The sequence below is a fragment of the Perognathus longimembris genome, chromosome 26 (assembly GCF_023159225.1).
Source record: "Perognathus longimembris pacificus isolate PPM17 chromosome 26, ASM2315922v1, whole genome shotgun sequence".
Lineage (NCBI taxonomy): Eukaryota > Metazoa > Chordata > Mammalia > Rodentia > Heteromyidae > Perognathus > Perognathus longimembris.
This window is the reverse complement of record NC_063186.1, coordinates 7,394,471-7,412,647: the sequence shown is the minus strand read 5'-3', so window position 1 is coordinate 7,412,647 and position 18,177 is coordinate 7,394,471. Positions and strand designations below refer to the sequence as shown.

The 18,177-nt window shown below is 49.7% G+C and overlaps 2 protein-coding genes across 4 annotated transcripts in view; one reads left to right on the top strand and one right to left on the bottom strand.

The window, feature by feature from the left end:
- Nucleotides 1-289: 289 nt before the first annotated feature.
- On the bottom strand, nucleotides 290-7,367 carry Aste1 (asteroid homolog 1). 3 transcript variants are annotated; one of them, XM_048334912.1, is made up of 5 exons: nucleotides 6,957-7,367; nucleotides 5,038-6,365; nucleotides 3,534-3,744; nucleotides 1,163-1,349; nucleotides 290-811 (listed from the first exon to the last, which is right to left on the bottom strand). In XM_048334912.1, the coding sequence occupies exons 2-5, from the start codon at nucleotides 6,340-6,342 to the stop codon at nucleotides 481-483; spliced, it is 2,034 nt and encodes a 677-aa protein (XP_048190869.1). In that variant the 5' UTR covers nucleotides 6,343-6,365; nucleotides 6,957-7,367; the 3' UTR covers nucleotides 290-480. The 3 variants fall into 3 exon arrangements, 2 of the variants coding, with proteins under 2 accessions (XP_048190869.1, XP_048190868.1); XR_007209248.1 differs by lacking the exon at nucleotides 6,957-7,367 and adding an exon at nucleotides 1,831-1,889 and having other exon boundaries at nucleotides 670-811; nucleotides 5,038-6,435; XM_048334911.1 differs by lacking the exon at nucleotides 6,957-7,367 and having other exon boundaries at nucleotides 5,038-6,434.
- Nucleotides 7,368-7,460: 93 nt separating this feature from the next.
- The window catches only part of Nek11 (NIMA related kinase 11), a 68,498-nt gene continuing 57,781 nt past the window's right edge, over nucleotides 7,461-18,177 (top strand). Inside the window, exons 1-2 of the mRNA XM_048334467.1 lie at nucleotides 7,461-7,542; nucleotides 10,554-10,787. Coding sequence (XP_048190424.1) covers nucleotides 10,618-10,787 — 170 coding nt within the window. The 5' untranslated portion in view covers nucleotides 7,461-7,542; nucleotides 10,554-10,617. The remainder of the gene's footprint in view (nucleotides 7,543-10,553; nucleotides 10,788-18,177) is intronic.

Here is an 18,177-nt window from a genome sequence, read left to right as displayed (position 1 = left end):
ATTATAGTTCAACGTTTTTAAAACTAGGGTGCACTTCACAAGCCTATCTTTCTTTGTTCTTCCTGTAGCTACTCAGGAGGTTGCAATCTGAGGATTGCGGCTAAAAGCCAACCTGGACAGGAAAGTCTGTGAGACTTTCTTATGTCCACTTAACTATCAGAAAGCCAGGAAGTGGTGTTGTGGCTCAAAGTGGTAGAGTGGTTGAGCAAAAGAGCTCAGGGACAGCACCCAGAGCCCAAGTTCAAGCCTCATGACAAGCAAAAAATTTAAAAACAAATACATTTTTAAAAATCAGGTTGCATTTATTAAAAGCAGAATTTTTTTAAAAAATGCTTAAAATTCAAAGGTTATCTTTTGTAATTTTTATCCCCTAAAAAACAAGGTCCTAAAGGACAAAGTTTGTTGTTTCAAGGGAGGTAAGAGACAAGTGTTCAGCTGAGACCCCCTATGCACGTTCACACGCGGCGTGTGACGCACGGCCTATTCCAGCTCACAGGCCTCCGCGTGCGCTTCGGGGCTTTCACACATCAACAGCGCGAAGCGATTGCTTCCGTCGCGCCAGGATGGAGCGCGCGGGGTGGCGCCCACTCTGTTCTTGGATCGGCCGGTACCCTTCTTCTTCTGCTTGTCCCTTCTGGAGCTTGGTTTGCGCTTGGGTAAGAATAATTCAGCCGGGGCACAGGACTTGGTGGCAGTGAACAGCTGCTGGTAGAGATGCTCGGCCTCGGGGCAGGGGCCGAGGAGGCCTTCCACGGAGACCGAGGCCTGCAGGCGTTGGCACAGCCCGTGCACCAGGCTTCCGCTGTACAGTCTGCACGGTGGGAGGGAAAGCGCCTGGTAAGTCATCTGTTCCATGCATTAGCACAACTGTGATTCACCTGGCTTTCACAGAATGTTACCTGAACACTCAAGACTCTTCTCCACAATACCTCTTTACCTACTGATTTTTTTTTATAAAATGGATCTAATCAAAGCAACACTGCCCTCCTCCTGTTTTGTGCGTGTGCTGGTACCAGGGTCTGAACTTGGGGCCCCCTCGCTCCACCAGTTCCTTGAGCGTATGGACACAACGTTTTTCGGGTCCTCAGCACTGGTCTAAGGTCGGTTACAGAGGGGCAAATGTTTCCGAGTAACCTCTTTGTTTTGCAGTGAGTGCGCTTACCGAGTCAGGTCTGGCTCGGGGAGGGGCCTGCCGAGCAGCTGGTTCAGGTACAGACCCATCTGGAGACAGCTCTGCCACTGGCACAGGAGGTGAGCCGTGTCCAGATGCAGTGCACCCGGGGTCCCCTTCACCGACTGCAGCTCTTCATACAGCATCCGGGCCCCGCCTGTCTGCGCATGCTCCTTCCCTAGATAAGAGACAGCTCAGACGCTGGTGTCCGCTTGTCCTTCGTTCCACAAGGAACCAACACTAGTTTGGGCCTCACGAATGCTACCCTGTATCAACTGAAATGCTTCTACTAAAGCATCTCATATATATTTTTTCCCCACCCTGCTTTTTTAAGATTTCTTCTATCCACCACCTGCTTTGCCAGGAATGCTCTGAACGTCCATCTGTGAAAAACACCAACACCATTGTCTTTACTATTCAGAAAGCAACCACTGGGGTGAGCTGAGCCAGACACTGCCTGTGCCTGGAGGAAAACGCAAGTCTGACCTCAGAAGGGGACACACTGCCAGCTCCTTTCCCTAGGGGAGGCTGCGCGGAGGGAGGGGCTTCTTCCTCCCTGAGCACTACCCGTGCTCAGCTGTAAGCTCTGCCGGTTGTTGTGACCATAGCTACACAAGATACCATTGGACCAACTTGGAAACAGTGAGGAGGAGGCCCACCTTTCTCAATGAGCAAGCAGCAAGGCCCTGAGCCTGCCTGGGTACGGGGTCCACATTTCCTAAAAGAAAAGAAACAGACCCTTGACACGTCCCTGCTGGAGGACTCAGTGCAAACAGGCTTGTGTTCTGAGCATCTCTGAGAGGAGGTGACACACACCTGTGTGTCTTGAAGCAGCAGGCGCTATTTTCCTGATAGCTTAGTGGTGATCTTTCAGATGGCTTTAAGCCCTTATTTTTGGGGTGTTCTGGAGTCTGTGCTGTTTTTTGTTTGTTTTTTTGTTTTTGCCAGTCCTGGGGCTTGAACTCAGGGCCTGAGCACTGTCCCTGGCTTCTTTTTGCTCAAGGCTAGCTCTCTATCACTTGAGCCACAGTGCCACTTCTGGCTTTTTCTATATATGTGGTGCTGAGGCATCGAACCCAGGGCTTCATGTAAATGAGGCGAGCACTTTACCACTAGGCCATTTTCCCAGCCCATTTTATTCTTTAACAAAATTCTTTTAGAAAAATAAACCTTCAGCCAGGAGCTCATGTCTGTCATCCTAGCCACTCAGGAGGCTGAGATCTGAGGATCATGGTTCAAGGAACCAGCCTGGCCAGGAAAGTCTGGGAGACTATTTCCAATGAACCACCAGAAAACCAGCTCAACGTGGCAGCATGCTAGCCTTGAGCAAAAGACCTCAGGGATAGCACCTAGGCCCCAAATTCAAGCCCCATGACCAATTTAAAAAACCAAAACACTGGAGCAACATTGTGACAGAAATGTTCAAAACCATTTGCTCAAAGTCTTCTGTCTGCATCTATAGAATTACCATACCCTCTTATACTGCCAGCGTATGACAACAGTAAGTTAAAAATGACATCTGAGGGGCTGGGGATATGGCCTAGTGGCAAGAGTGCCTGCCTCGTATACATGAGGCCCTGGGTTCAATTCCCCAGCACCACATATACAGAAAACGGCCAGAAGTGGCGCTGTGGCTCAAGCGGCAGAGTGCTAGCCTTGAGCAAAAAGAAGCCAGGGACAGTGCTCAGGCCCTGAGTCCAAGGCCCAGGACTGGCCAAAAAAAAAAACCATCTGAAAAGCAAAAAGATCAATGCCTGTGCTGCCTCGTACCCTATCTGTATGTGACTGCTAAACACTTGGGCTGTGGCTGGTGAGACCGAGAAGCTTCTTGGAAGTGTTTAACTTGCGTGGCCACAATAGAAAGTGCTGCTCTACAGTGTGGCAACCTCATCCGTGTCCTGAGTGTGTGTATTAGAACATTAATCATCTTTTAAAATGGAATGGCGTGTGAAGGAACTCAAGCGCTGGTTGGGTGCGGTGGGTTAATTAATCCCGGTTCCTCCACAGCACCGGCAGGAAGTTAGCAAGACCTGTCTCATAAAAGCTGAGCCCCGGGGTGGGTGTGTCACCCCAGCAACCAGGGAGGTAGAAGTGGAAGGATCACAGTCCAAGCTGGTGGGGGGGAATGTGTGTGTGGAGAAGCAAGACCTTGGTCCCTGCCCCGGAAATAATGAAAGCCAAAAGGGCCGAGGGTGTAGATCAAGTGGTACAGTAAACGCAAGGCCCCGAGTTCAAACCCTAGAACTGCCAGAAACAAACTGAGGTGTTCAATGCTGCTCCCGCACCTGACGTTCTGAGTCCACATGGTCGATAAGTGACAGGCAGCTCGTACTCGGTGCTCCCACGATCCCCAGATACCTACCAGGGTTGCGGGCCATGGCGCCCAGGGGCCCCGTCAGTATCGCCAGCAGCAAGGCTTGCAGGTGGTGGAGCTCTGCCCTGGGCTCCGCGTGCTGCAGCCAGTAGCAGCTGACGGCGACGGGCAGCTGCAGGGCGGCGGGGATCGGCTCCAGGAGAGTCCGGTTCACCCCGAGGGTTTCCAACAGCAGCCTCTGCCGCCGAAGCAAGGGGAGCTGGAGAGAGCACACCAAGCACCCTGCGCCGTTACTTTGGGGGAGTGTCGTCTTATCTTGAGTACCAAGCACCGATTTCACCTCCGCTGTGGAAACTCATCCTCCTCGGGACAGAATGAGCCTACTTTGAGAACCAAAGATTTTACACCGAACCCTCTGCTTTCACCACTGGTAACTCATCGCCCTGGAAGACAAACTTGGGAGTTGAGATGCGCCTTGGTGGTGGTGGTGGTGGGGGGGGGGTGGTTGTCTTTGTTTGGATCCTGTCTCACGCCTCTTCCCTACTGTATTTGCATTCTCCCATAAGAGATAATCTCTGGTGGCTACTTCAGAAGTGTATGCGAGAGAGACAGGAGAGCTGGGGGTGTAGCTCAGTGGCCAGAGAACTTGCCTGGCATGCTCAAGGTCCTGAGTTCAATCCCCAGCATCATTACAGGCGTGAGCCAAGGGCACGTAGCCCTAGACCATGTTTTTACTATCATTTGGCAAAAATGTATGTGGCCCGCAAGTCCCCTGGTGGTGGTGATCGATGTAATAGACTTGTATCCATATGCTCCTTCAGCCAGTCATCTGTGTGAATTCAAAACCTCAATACCACCAAAAAGAGTTAAGAAAATATATACGGGAACACCTTTAAGCTTCTATAGCCTGCCTATTTATTTTTGGCACTCTGATCTTAGGGCTTCGTGCTTGCTAGGACAGGCATTTTCCTCTTTGAGTCATGTACCCATTTCAACACCTTAGGACTTTGTGTGCACTGGTCCTGGGGCTTGAGCTCAGGGTCTGGGTGCTGTCCTTGAGCTTTTTTGCTCAAGGTTTGTGCCCTACCACTTGAGCCACAGCTCCACTTCCAGCTTTTTGGTGGTGAATTGGAGACAAGTCTCACAGACTTTCCTGTTCAAGCTGGCTTGGAAATGCAATCCTTAGATCTCAGTGTCAGGAGTAGCTAAGATTGCAGGCGTGAAGCTGGCACCCAGATCACTAAAACTTTTAAAGTGACTTCTAAACACTTCATTATGGGCAGGCTCCAGTGGCTCACGCCTATAATCCTTGATACTCAGGAGGCTGAGATTTGAGGATCACGGTTCAAAGCCAGCCTGGGCAGAAAAGTCTGTGAAACTTACCTCCAGTTAATCACAAAGACAAGCCGGACGGAAGTGGTGCTGTGGCTCAAGTGGTAGAGTGCTAATCTGGAGCAAAAAGCAGCTCAGGGACAGCACCCAGGCCCCACGTTGAAGCCCAAGGAACAGCACAAAACAGAAAGCTTCATCATTATAATGCCAAACTACTTACCTCCACCAATTTTCCCAAGTCACGGAGGTCCTCGGGCAGTTTTGCTGGTCCAACAACTGATGTTTTGATGTTTTTATGAATCCTTTCTACTTCACTGACAGCTCCAGGCCGAGGAGGCAGGCCTCCATTCCGGCACAGGTTTTCCAGATGGGCCGAGGGATATGACAGGAGTCCGTACATGGTTTGCCGGATGGGCTGAGATGTCCTGTGGGCATTTGGCTGCTTCATGTTCTCTACCTGGGTGTGCAGAATGGTCCGTCTTAGCACCAAAGCATCACTGATGAAAGGAGACAGCTGGCCTTTGGCCAAAGCCACCTGTACCCATTCTGGTAAGCCTAGATTCCGGGCATCAGGACAGATGTAAACACCGTCCCGGAAGAAGTCCTGCAGCTTCGCCTGGGACTGCTGGTATTCCTCCATGGAGCAACAGAGAAGTTCCTTCACATTTTCGCGACCCTTTTGGGGGAGGTATTTCAGGATGTTATCTAGGGCTTCTGCGGGGTCCGCAAAATGCGACAGCCAGTTCAGAAGCCCCAGAATTCGGTGGTGTCTCCTCCCCTTGGAACCGGCCTGGAGAGGGAGACGTATTTTACTTAAGAAGGCATCCACAAAGGGGGGACTGACGTAGTCATTTCCACACAGCACGGCAAAGAGAGGCAGGAGAGCTCTGTTCATGTTGCGGAAGTGACGGCAGAAGGCCCCCAGGGAGAAGCACTTGGCAGGAATATAATAGTCCTGGGTGCCTTTGAGGGCGTTCCTATTTCTCCACTGAAAACTACTTAACGGGCAGAACCCAGTATGGAGGTCAAAGATGCAAAAGTCACTGTCGGATGATAACACAGGACAATTCCAATGGTTGGCGAGGGTCATGATGTCCCGATCAGCTTCGGAAAAGCACTGGACGAAACATACTTGCAGTTTGATCAACACCTGGATGAACACCTCCCGGATGAGTAATGGGCACACGTAGCCACCCCCACCCACCGACAGAGAATGGGCTGCCTGAATCTTCTCTCTAAGTCGATCCTTTAGGGTTGTCAGCTTTTTATCTGAGATGTCACACCCTCCATCTAAGACCACGTACGGGCGTATGTTACAAGCGAACAGAGATTCAAAGAACTTCTGGACGACGTCTGCGAAAGAGTCATAATCCCCCCCATACCGGAGCTCCAAGTTGGAATTGAAGCACAGTCGGTGGAAAAGAGCGTAGCCGTCGATGACGAGTTTGGTGTCCCGAAGCTTCAGATCGGTGAAGAACTCGTTGCTGTGATCTTCCACAAAACTCATGAGTCCTCGGATGCCCATCACGACGGCGGTCCAACTCGGTCCTGTGGAAAGCGGCAGAGCATACTGTTTCCTTCCAACAGGGTGCTGGTTTTGGTGCCCCATGCCGTGGCTACCAGCACCACCAAATCAATGGCAAAAGCTGACTTGTAAATAAATTCTCCGTGGGGTCGCATGCTGATGGGTCCACACCTGTCGTCCTAGCTACTCAGGAGGCTGAGATCACATTGCACTTAGAAGCCAGCTTGGGTAGGGAAGTCTGTGAGACTTTTTCTCCAATGAACACCAATAGGGCTGGAAGTGGCGCTGTGGCCCAAGGGGTAGAGCGCTAGCCTTCAGCAAAAAGAAGCCAGGGACAGTGCTCAGGCCCTGAGTTCAAGCCCCAGGACTGGCAATACATAATATATATGTATTTATACATATGCATATATATGTATATGTGAATAAATGTACACAAATAGTATATAATTGTATACATACACTAATGCTTACAAAGCTGCTGAGCACACAGTCCTCCTCCTCCTCCTAAGCCAACGACAGAGCCCTGCACCGAACAGCTCAGCAAACGCAGGCTGGGGGGGGGGGGGTCCAGTTCGCCTCCGTCCACCCTCCCCGGCCCTCCTCCCCAGGCTCACCTGCTCCGTCCTCCCCGAGGACCGGGCCCCGTCCATCAACCAGCCGCCCGCCTGCAGGTCCCGCCCGGGTGCAAGAGGCCAGGTGCGTGAAAAAAGTCCCGCCAGCCCGCCCCGCGTCGAGCTTAAGCTCGGAGCGACAGGCCGGGTGCGTGAAATAAGTCCCCACTAGCGCGGAGGCCCGGAAGTGCCTCCGGGTGACGTCACGGAGAAGCCCGGATCGAAGGCGAACGAGACTTGTCAACGCCGCTCCGGGAATGGAGTGGACGGGCGAAATCTTCAAGCAAGACGTCCGGAAAGGTCGCCGTCAGTCGCTCCAGGACTTACATGGCGGACCAGGCCGTCGTCCTTCCTTAGGGGAGCCTGGCACACGGGGCCCTCCTCTTCCTCTCTTTTCCCCCCCCCGCCTAGGTGGGGCGTGAACTTCCGGTGGGGAAGCGTGGGCCCCCAGCTCGGCCTCCCAGCATGCCTCGCGCCGTCTCCCAGGCGACGGCGCCAAACAACGGCGGGCGGCGTGAGGCGCCGCTGTCCGGGGGCTCGGGGAGGCCTGTGGTCGCCCCGCTGTCCCCGAGCCCGTGACCCCCGCAAGGTAAAGAGAGAATGGCGCTCCGCGGGCGAGCCGGGCGGCCCCGGCCGCCCCCTCAGAGCGCAGTCCCGGCGGCCCCGCCCCGCGCGGCCCCAGCCCGGCGGGCGCCCGCCTCACCTCCGAGCCGAGGCCGGAGTCCCCGGGCGGCCGGCCGCTCTCCCCCGGCCCAGGGACTCCTCCTCCCTCCTCCCGCGCCTCTGCCTCTAGCTCCTCCCCCTCCTCCTGCTCCTCTTCCCCCCTCGTCATCCTCCTCCTGCTCCTGTACCTCCTCCTCGCGCCCCTCCTCCTGTTCCTCCTCCTTCTGCTCTACCTCCCTCCTCCTGTTCCTCCTGCTCCTCCTCCATCCTCCTCCTCCTGCTCCACTTCCTCCTCCTCCTGCTTCTCCCTCCTTGGCCCTCCTCCCTCTTCCTCTCCTCTCCTCCCTCCTTCCCTTTTCTCTTCCCCCTGGGTGGCAGAAGGCCTGCTGGCGACTTCCCTGCCCACTGTGCTTCCTGGACACCTGGTACTTGTCGGCTGTTGTGGCCAGGCACTTGGGGTGCAGAGATAGAGGTGTGTTCCCCGACATTCAAGTGCAGTCACCACCTGAGAGATGAGAGATGTTTATAAGTGAGCTGCTGGTAGCTCTGGCACATAAATGATGGGGTCTTTTCCTGGGTCCTTCTATGAGAATTCCTGTTTTGGGGTTGTTGGGTTTTTTCTTTTTCCTTTTTTTTTTTTGAGGGGTGTTGCTATTTGGGATTGAACTTGGGGCCCTGCACTTGCTAAGCAAATGCTCTACCACTTGAGCCATGCCCCCCTGTTCCTGGTGTGTAGTTCTTTGGGGCGTGGAAGAGGCTGGTGGGCGTGGTGGTTCCCACATGGACCAGGATGGAGGTGCCAGGGCTGAGTCTTTGAGATAGGACCAGAATGCTGGACCTCTGGGCCTGGCCCAAGGCTAGCCCTCTACCACTTGAGCCACAGCGCCACTTTCAAACTTTGGGAATTTCTGTGGTGGTTTTGTGATTGATTGCCCTGGTGCTTTTTGTGGTTAGCTGACACTATGGAGTAAAGCCCATGTGACCATCATAATAAACAATAGCTTTGTCTTACTACTTTCGAATTGTTGAATGTGGAAATCTAACACCAAGGCATAGATGATCATCAATTTAAAATCATATTTTCATAGAGGTCTAGAACAGAAACATTCTAAGAAAAGCATTGAACATTTTTATGAAACAAAAGTGGTTTTTACTATAAACCTCACATGAAATAGTTCTGCTTTTCATAACTCTGCCATGAATTTTTTTAGCTCCTAGAGGAATTACTGTTTTCCTACAGTACATTTTATATTCAGCTAGCATTAAAACGCAATTTTAGGTTGGAAATTGCATTGTGTTACTTCTAATCCAAGGGGGATTACTCTCTGCCCTGTTGTATAAGAGACACTGCAGAAACTGGATCAGAATTTGCCTACAATGGTAAAGTATTCACTCTGACGTTGTATTCTTTTTCATCTCTTCTAATAAATGCAAACACTTAAAAGTCTGAAGAAAACTAGCCATCATTCTCCTTTCTTTAGCTTTCAGCTCACTCCTTGTAAGCCAGACTAGACATAAAATGCATTACAAAAATGTAGCTGCAAATCCGGGTGCCGGTGGCTCACGCCTGTCATCCTAGCTACTCAGGAGACTGAGATCTGAGGTTTGCGATTCAAAGCCAGCCCAGGCGGGAAAGTCCATGAGATTTATCATCTCCAATTAACCACCCAGAAGCTGGAAGTGGCGCTGTGGCTCAAGTGATAGAGCGCTAGCCTTGAGCTGAAGAGCTCAGAGACAGTGCCCAGGTCCAGAGTTCAAGCCCCACAACTGTCAAAAAAGGAAAAAATGTAGCTGTAACACTAGACTGGTGCCTCATGCCTAAAATCCTAGCTACTCAAAAGACTCAGATTTGAGTATCTGAGGATCCTGGTTTGAAGCCGGCCCAGGCAGGAAAGTCCACGAGAATGTTATCTCTAATTAACTACCAAAAAGCTGAGAGTGGAGCTGTGGCTTGAGTGGTAGAGTGCGAAGCATGAAAAAGTCAACCTGAACACGCACGTGTGTACACACACACACACTCACACAAAGTTACAAAGTTGATCCAAGAGTATAGATTTATGTTCCCCTTTTAAGAGGTGCTGTGGCTCCAGTGGTAGAGTGTTAGCCCTGAGCACAAAGAGGCTCAAGGACAGTGCCCAAGCCCTGAGTTCAAGCCCCAGGACCAGCAAAAACAAAACAAAAGAATTGCTATGTTCCCCTTTTAAATTTGGGAGTTTTTTATATTTTGGCCAGTCCTGGGGCTTGGACTCAGGGCCTGAGCACTGTCCCTGGCTTCTTTTTGCTCAAGGCTAGCACTCTGCCACTTGAGCCACAGCGCCCCTTCTGGCCATTTTCTGTATATGTGGTGCTGGGGAATCGAACCCAGGGCCTCATGTATATGAGGCAGGCACTCTTGCCACTAGGCCATATCCCCAGCCCAATCTGGGAGTATTTTCAAACGTTGGTAGGGAGTATACAGGTTGTTTATTACAAAATATGTTTATCCCTGAAGTTTGTGGCAATATGATTGTAACTCAGTGTCAATAAATTTGGATGTGCAAAGGTTTTCCTCTAGAATTTTCAGTATCTCCATGTGGTTCTTCTCAGATCCTTAAAGCAAACCATTATCTTAATCTACATTTTTTTTCTTGTGCCAGTAGTAGGGCTTGAACTCAGGGCTTCGTGCTCTTACTTGGCTTTTTCACTCAAGACCCATATACTCTACCACTGGAGCCACGGCTCCACTTTTGGCTTTTTTTTGTTTTTTGTTTTTTTGGTGGTTTATTAGCGATAAAAATCTCTTAAGGCTTTCGTGCCTGTGCTGGCTTTCCAGCCACGATCCTTAGGGCTCAGCCTCCCGAGACGAGGGGAGGACAGGCCTGAGTCATCAGCACCCACCCCAAGTTAGGAACCGTGTAGTACCTTCTAACCCTCATCTGTGGACTTTTCCCATGGCAGGCGTTCTTGGATGAGCGTCGGAGACTTGGATGATAAATTTATATGAGCAAATAGCATCCCAGCAATGCTGAAGTTCCAAGAGACCGCTAAGTGTCGGAGCGGGTCAGCAGACATCCCCGATCAGCCACCGGCCTGGATTGCCGGAAGATACGTACGTCAGCAGAAACTGGGCGGTGGGAGCTTCGGAACTGTCTACCTGGTGTCAGACAAGAAGGCCAAACAAGGAGAGGAACTGTAAGTAAAAAGCCTCCTAGAGATCTTGAGTCTATTATTACAGCTGCGGGCCGATCGGGATATGGAGTCACAGCGACCGTGTTGTTTTCAAGTGGTACAGGAGTTCAACTCGGGCTTTGCACTTTCTAGGCAGGCGCTCTACCACTTGAGCCACACTTCCAGCAAAAGCTACTATAGATCGAAAAGTTCTTTGATCTTTTTGAACAAGGTGTGTGTATGATGGTGTGTGTATGAGAGACAGAGAGAGGGGGGGTGGGGGGGAGAGAATCATATTGACTCCCATGTGTCATGTATGCCAGGAAAGTGCTATACAACTGAACTACACGCCAGTTTAAAACTTGAGATACTTTTTTTTTTTTTTTTTTTTTTGGCCAGTCCTGGGACCTGGGCTCAGGGCCTGAGCACTGTCCCTGGCTTCTTTTTGCTCAAGGCTAGCACTCTACCACTTGAGCCACAGCGCCCCTTCTGGCCATTTTCTGTATATGTGGTGCTGGGGAATTGAGCCCAGGGCCTCATGTATACGAGGCAAGCACTCTTGCCACTAGGCCATATCCCCAGCCCGAGAGATACTTTGTTTTTTGTCAGTCATGGGGCTTGAACTCTGGGCCTGGGCGCTGTTCCTGAGCTCTTCAGCTCAAGGCTAGCGCTCTACCACTTGAGCCACAGCGCCACTTGTGGTTTTCTGGTGGTTTATTGGAGATAAGAGTCACATGGACTTTCCCGCCCTGGGTGGCTTTGATCTGCCATCCTCAGGTCTCAGCCTCCTCCTCAGTAGCTAAGATGACAGGCATGAGCCACCAGCACCTGGCTAATGTTAAATGTTAACGGGCTGACTTGGGCATTCCATGAGTCGGAGCTGGGATATAGGACGGTTACTAGTGGCTCTTATGACATACAGGCTCATCACTTACAGACTTAGTAAAAACAAAACAAAACACAACTTGACAGCAGGTAGTAACTGGGAATGAGTTGCGGTTCACCCCTGTGCCACCTGGGGGCGCCGCGCCACCATGGAGTTTTGACTATACCAGGTACTTCAATCAGGTTTTCATTGACTTCTGGATTCTTTACGGGATAAAAATTAACAGCTGCCAGCATTGCCCTTGAGTAATGCATGTGTTTGCAGGGAGTTTTTTCTTCTGGTACAAATATCTGGAACTCCTTTTTAGTTCTCGTTGATGGGATTAAAATTAAACTTAAATTGAGCAGTGAAATGAGTTAGTGGTTTTCCCTTTATTACATAATCATGACACTTGACAGCAGTTTCATAATTGCAGATATTGTCCAATGGATGCAACTATATGTAATATAGAGTTGTCATATTCATAAAGACGTCTTTCTTTCTCTGTATGTTACAGTTTTAGGTATCTATGCAACTTGGGTTTGAACTCAGGGCCTTTTTACTTGCTGAGCCAGGCGTCCATCCCTTTTTTGTTTGGTTTGGTTTTGCCGGTCCTGGAGCTTGAACTCAGCCTGAGCTCTGTCTCTGACTTCTTTTTGCTCAAGGCTAGCACTCTGCCACTTGAGCCACAGCGCCACTTCTGGCCTCTTCTATATATGTGGTGCTGAGGAATTGAACCCAGGGCTTCATGTATACAAGGCCAGCACTCTTGCCACTAGGCCACATTCCCAGCCCGCATCCAGCCCTTTTTTATGCTGGTTGCTTTTGAGATGGGGTTTCAGTGGCTGCCAGGCATGCTCCTGTCCGAGGTTTCCTGTCATAGCGGGGATAGCGGGTCTGAGATGGGGCCTCTCACCGCCTGGGCTGGCTCCGCCTCAAGGTCTCTTGCTCCCATCGACTTCTCTTCACGTTCTCCTTGAGGACAGGACTTCATCCCTTTGATGGCTGAGTAATACTCCACTGCATATATGTCCCACACTTTTTTTTTTTTTAACCCATTCATCGGTTGAGGATATTCAGATCGATTGTGCTGCTTGGCTTTTGTGAATGGTGCTGAAGTATCTTGTGACTACTGATGTCTCTTTGGCGTACTGATTTCACCGAGGATGTACGCTTAGGATCCTGCGGTTGCTCTGCTTTGACTATTGCCGTACCAGTTGATTCTTACCAACAGTGTGTTAGGATTTTCTTTTCCTTACTCCCTCACCAGTACTTGTTATTTTTTTTCTTTTTAATTAATAGCTATTCTAATGAGAGTGGAACAAAGTGATACTTCATTGTGGCTCATGCCTGTAATCCCAGCTACTTGGGAGGCTGAAACGGGAAGGCCGCTCGGGACAGAAAGTTTGGGAGAAATCAACAGCAGGATACGTGGGCAGGAATCTGATTCCAGCTTCCTGAGAGATGGTGATGGGAGGATCCCGGTCTCAGGCCAGCCAGGCAGAGGGGTCTGTGAGACTCAAAGGCGGAAGCTGTGCGACGTGGCTCGCGCCTGCCATCCACCTGCCAAAGGGAGTGTCAGATAGAAGGACTTTGTCCAGGCAGTGGGGAGAAGAATTGAGTCCCTATCTCGAAATAACCAATACAAACAAGGGCTTCTCAGTAACGGAGCACCTGCTGAGCAAGCACAAGGCCCCGAGTTCAAACTCCAAAAGCAAAAAACACAAACTAACCCCCTCCCAATATACATACAAATTAGGGATGCCGGGGACTTTTTTCATAGCTCTGTTAAGCCATTCACATTTTTAAGCACTAAATGTTAAGTATTTTTCAGTGCTATGAGATATTGGATAGCTGTATATATATAACTACATACCTAACTGCGTAGCGATTCTCTGTGTGGTTTTCAGTGTAGCCCCTGTGGTCCTAGGTTCTGTCATAGAAGCAAAGATCATTGATGGTAGCTTTGCAGTATTATCAGAGAGTTGCTGTAATGATTGTTTTAGCATATCTTTCCAGAAGCTCTGGAGAACGAGCTTCAGTCACTGAAAAGTCACAGGACATCTGTGTCATTCAGTTTTGGGGATTAGTAATAAATTGTGGCTGAGAGACTCACTGGTAATTAGCACAAAGGACTTCATCCATTTTCACATTTCTTTCTGACATTGTGAGAAATGGAGAAATTAGTTTTCATATTGTAAGGACTGAACTGAAATTTCTCCTCTGTATAAGTTTTCACTGCTCATAAGAAAGACATTATTTCTTCCCAGAGGATTAATAAATGGATGCTGGTAGCCTGCTAGTGGCATAATAATAAAAAGCGCGTGCTAGTTCTCAGTAGAATGTGTGATTCTCTAATATTGGAAGTAGGTTTCCGTGACTCCATTGTGACAGTATTTTCTGCTGTGTAATGGCTGATGGCCTTTAGGTAATGTATATATACCCATCTGTACCTACTGATACATTTCAGTGTGACTGAGTCATTTTCATATACTCTTAGTGGCTTTGAGTCATCTAAACAAAAACCAGTGGATTTAATGAGTGCAACTTTGGGCTCATTTGCTGTCTTCTTATTGAAGCTATTATTTCCTATGATGGCCAGCGTTCTTGTGCCGGGGGAGCGTGCAGAGGGTGACTAGGGCCACGGAGAGGGCCGAGCTCACTTAAGTGGCATTCGCCGCTCTGCCTTAGCGAGTTATAAATGCAATTTGGAGGAAGCAAATGATTTCTCTCCATTTGGCCCCACTGGGTCTCAGACAGAGCAGTCAGTGTGGGTTAAAGCTTCAGTTTTTGTATTTTGAGAGCTAACATCAAAGCACATCAAAGTCGCTTTAAAAATAGTTGAGGCCCTGGGAAATCTGATGCATAGGCTCCTGCCATTGGCCGGTCTAGAAAGGGTCAGGTGAGCCTGGGCTCCATGTTGGGCTTTGTGGGTTCTCGGCCTGCAGCAGGGTCAAGTCTGGGCTTCTGGCCATCTCGCAGCATTGACGGTCGGGAGCTGGGAGGGGAAAAGAGAGGACACGCAAAAGCATGCATGCAAAGGCTTTGACTTGCTTCGGTTGGGGCAGTGAAGCTGGTGTGCCAATGTAAACCGTCTCCCACAACCACTTTGCTGAATGTGTGTGTTAGCTCAGAGTGCAGTGCATGTGTATCCCCCAGACTTAGAGCTGACAGGAGGCTCTGCGGCAGGGTACCTCAGTGCGCTGAGAGCTCAGGGCCCGGGAAAGCCCTTGGAAACGGAATGACCAAGAAGCATTTAGGAAGATAGCAACACCCAAGACCCTTTTCTAGGCTGGGAAGGGGGTTCAGGGGTAGAGAGTGCGTGAAGCCCTGGGTTCGATTCCTCAGTACCACATACACAGCAAAGGCTGGAAGTGGCACTGTGGTTCAAGTGGTAGAGTGCTAGCCTTGAGCAAAAGAAGCTCGGGCCCTGAGTTCAAGCCCCAGGACTGGCAAAAGAAAAAGAAAACAACAACAACAAAAAACTTTTCTAGACAGGCACGGTGGCTCACGCCTGTCATCCCAGCTACTCAGGAAGCTGAGATCTGAGGATGGCAGTTCAAAGCCAGCCTGGGCAGGAAAGTCAGTGAGACTCTTATCCCCAATTAACTTTCAAAAAGTCAGAAGTGGAGCTGTGGCTCAAGTGGTAGAGCATTAGCCTTGAGCAAAAGAGCTCAGGGACAGTGTCCAGACCCTGAGTTCAAGCTCCAAGGTCAACCAGAGAAAAAGGGTGTGTGAGAGAAAACTGAAGTGATTAGTTTTAAATACGACTGACATACCCATTTAGACAAGTGTGCATTCAGATATATTGGTGCAGACTTTTAGGCAGACTACCTAAATTCCTCATTTCTTTCGTTCTGTTCTTCTGGGATGTTTTGTGGATTTGCAAATAGGGAAGTTAATGGTTTGGGTCGCACTAAATAATGCTACTAAGATATTAGGATTATTACTTTTCATTTAAATATGTGATAAGCGGGGGGGTACGATCTAAGTTCTTTTACTAACTAATCATAAAGAATATTATTGGATATACGAGTCCATTTACATCATGCTTATTATTAACTCACCCATTTTTTATTAGCATACCCTAGTTGGGGGAGGATTTCGCTGTGATTTTCCCCTACTCATGCTTATAATAGTATGTTCCGGTCACTCTCACCCCTCTGCCACTCTCTTTGCGCGCTCCCCTTCCTCAGGCGATCTCAGCAGGTTTCACTGTGGGTGGTGTTTTCATGCATGGGCAGCATCTACTTTGACCATCTTTGAGCTCACACCCGCACTGGGCCCTCCTGTGAGCCTAGCCCCCTACCACCCCTTACCCCATCCCATCAAGGCCTGCTCTTCTTCCTGCCCATTACCCCAAGCAGGCGCAAGCCTATTTTTTTTTAATGTTGTCTTGTATTACATACAATACATAACACATTTTAGGACGAGCACCGGGCTTGCAAGGGCAAACCCCACGGATCTAGTGTGGGTCCTTAGGAGGGGGAGGGGCTGTGCCGGGGGAGGGGGTGTCCCGCCCATGCACTGCCTTGGCCTCCTGTTACACCTCTAACCAGACTCACTCTAGGATTCCTTGAATAATTTATCACCTAGATCAATTATTCATCACTCATTATTCCAGCCGAAATAAAGCCTTAAGTTGAATCATTCCCCACTCCTAGATATCTGGGTGGTCTTCAGGAAGCCTCAGGGAGGTACGATGTCCCGACGTCCCAGGCCCCAGCCCGTTGGTTTCTCCAAAGGGATTCGGGGGAGAAGAGCCTTGGAGAGGGGGCCAGCTTGGCCATGGGCTGCAAAGGCCACCCCGCTGGCTACCAGGACTGCCCTCTCTCCTGCTCTCTGACTTTTCCTTTGGGCCTCCTTTACACCTTCAAGTCAACTTTCAGCTGAGAGGAGAATGTAGGTTTACAGCTCCGCCCCTTTGTTAGACCTCTTAGGAGGCAGACAAACAGGGAAGACACTCTTTGGGAATGTTGTTTTTTTTCTGAGATAAAATGCAAGTACCTTTAGAACATTTTATTGATACAAATCATATTGCTTTTGTTTGTGCCAGTAGAGTTATGGCTACGTTGTGACCGACCACAATTTTCACATCAAGAAATACCATATATTTTTTAAATTAACTTACTTTATTGTTGTTATAGAGGTGATACGCAGAGAGATTACAGTTACATGAGTCAGGTAATGAGTACATTTCCTTTCACTCAATGTCTCTGTTCCCTTGTTCTCTCCCAGTCCCTTCTTCCTATATCCATATGTTTTTGTATATATTGTATAGAAAACATTTGAAAGGATAGGGAAGTATAATCAAAAGAATGCTTTAAAAAAATCCAGGAGCCAGGAATGTGGCTTAGTGGTAGAGTGCTTGCCTGGGTTCAATTCCTCAGCACCATATAAGCAGAAAACGCTGGAAGTGGCACTGTGGCTCAAGTGGTAGAGTGCTAGCCTGGAGCAAAAAGAAGCCAGGGACAGCACCCAGGCCCTGAGTTCAAGCCCTAGGACTGGCAAAAAAAAAAAAAAAAAAAAGAAGAAGAAGAAGTAGGAGGAAAAAAATCCAGGAAATATAGTAGGAAGTTTAGCTTAAGACAGACTGATTGAGGGGAAATTTTGCAAAAGATTCAATAAGAGAAATGAGGAAATTGGCCTTCCTGAACAGCAGATGGTGGTAATGTAACACGCAGACCCAACTATTAAGGCATGGCAGTCTTTCTGATGGCAGCATTAATTCAAGGCCAACGTGTCTTCATTTAATTACGGTCTCACCAATACATTAATTCCACCGGCTAAATGAATTAAGGGCTAAGCATAGGTCATTAACAAACTTTTAATTTCCTTGAAGGAAAGCACACATCAGCTGAGAACTAAATTGGGAGAAGTCGTTTTTGTCTTCACCTATCCTTTAACTGTGATGATTTTCCTTGCCTTCCGTGCCTCGGATGGAATGCCCTTGCTGACGTGTACACAAAGAGGTGGGCACGTTCTTGCTATCTTAGAAGAAAAAGTCTGGGGACTGGCCTCCGAGGCCCACGCCTGTAATCACAGCTAGGAAAAGGCACAGGTATAAGTGGCTTGCACTCCGAAGCTTAGCCCCAGCCCGACAGACAGGACCGTCCCAGAAAAATAAAGCAAACCCCCTTCCCCCCCCAAACCCCATGATTGGAGGTGCAGCTCTGGTGGTAGAGCGCCTGCCTGCCTAGCAAGTGGTTGGCCCTGACCTGACAGGATTAGTGCACGTGTTCATTCTAGGTGGATTCCAGGGGAGGCCACCGGACATGCCCCCCACCTTCCCGGCTGTCAGTGTACAGCCTGGGGCAGCACCCATGTTCTGAGGTGGAACCCCTGTTGAGAGTCCACATTGGAAACACGTCACAGGTCTGCATGGGGTTCCTTTGGCTGCTCCTTGTTCCATCTCGATGCAGGCCGTGACCCCAGAGGCGCCGTGGGCAGTGGCGGGTCTCCTGGGCCCCCCTCTGTGGTGCTCGTGGCGCGGCATTCGCCTGCGGGGCGGGGGTTTTATAACGTGTATTGATGGATGTCCCTTCCCAA

Bases quoted from the DNA above. Each gene is read 5' to 3' on its own strand.
- Aste1 (XM_048334911.1), bottom strand. From the start codon at position 6,426: ATGGGGCACCAAAACCAGCACCCTGTTGGAAGGAAACAGTATGCTCTG. The intron at 3,745-5,037 runs GTAAGTAGTTTG...TGCTCTCTCCAG, and splicing joins ACTTGGGAAAATTGGTGGAG to CTCCCCTTGCTTCGGCGGCA. The intron at 1,350-3,533 runs GTAGGTATCTGG...TCTCTTATCTAG, and splicing joins CGCCATGGCCCGCAACCCTG to GGAAGGAGCATGCGCAGACA.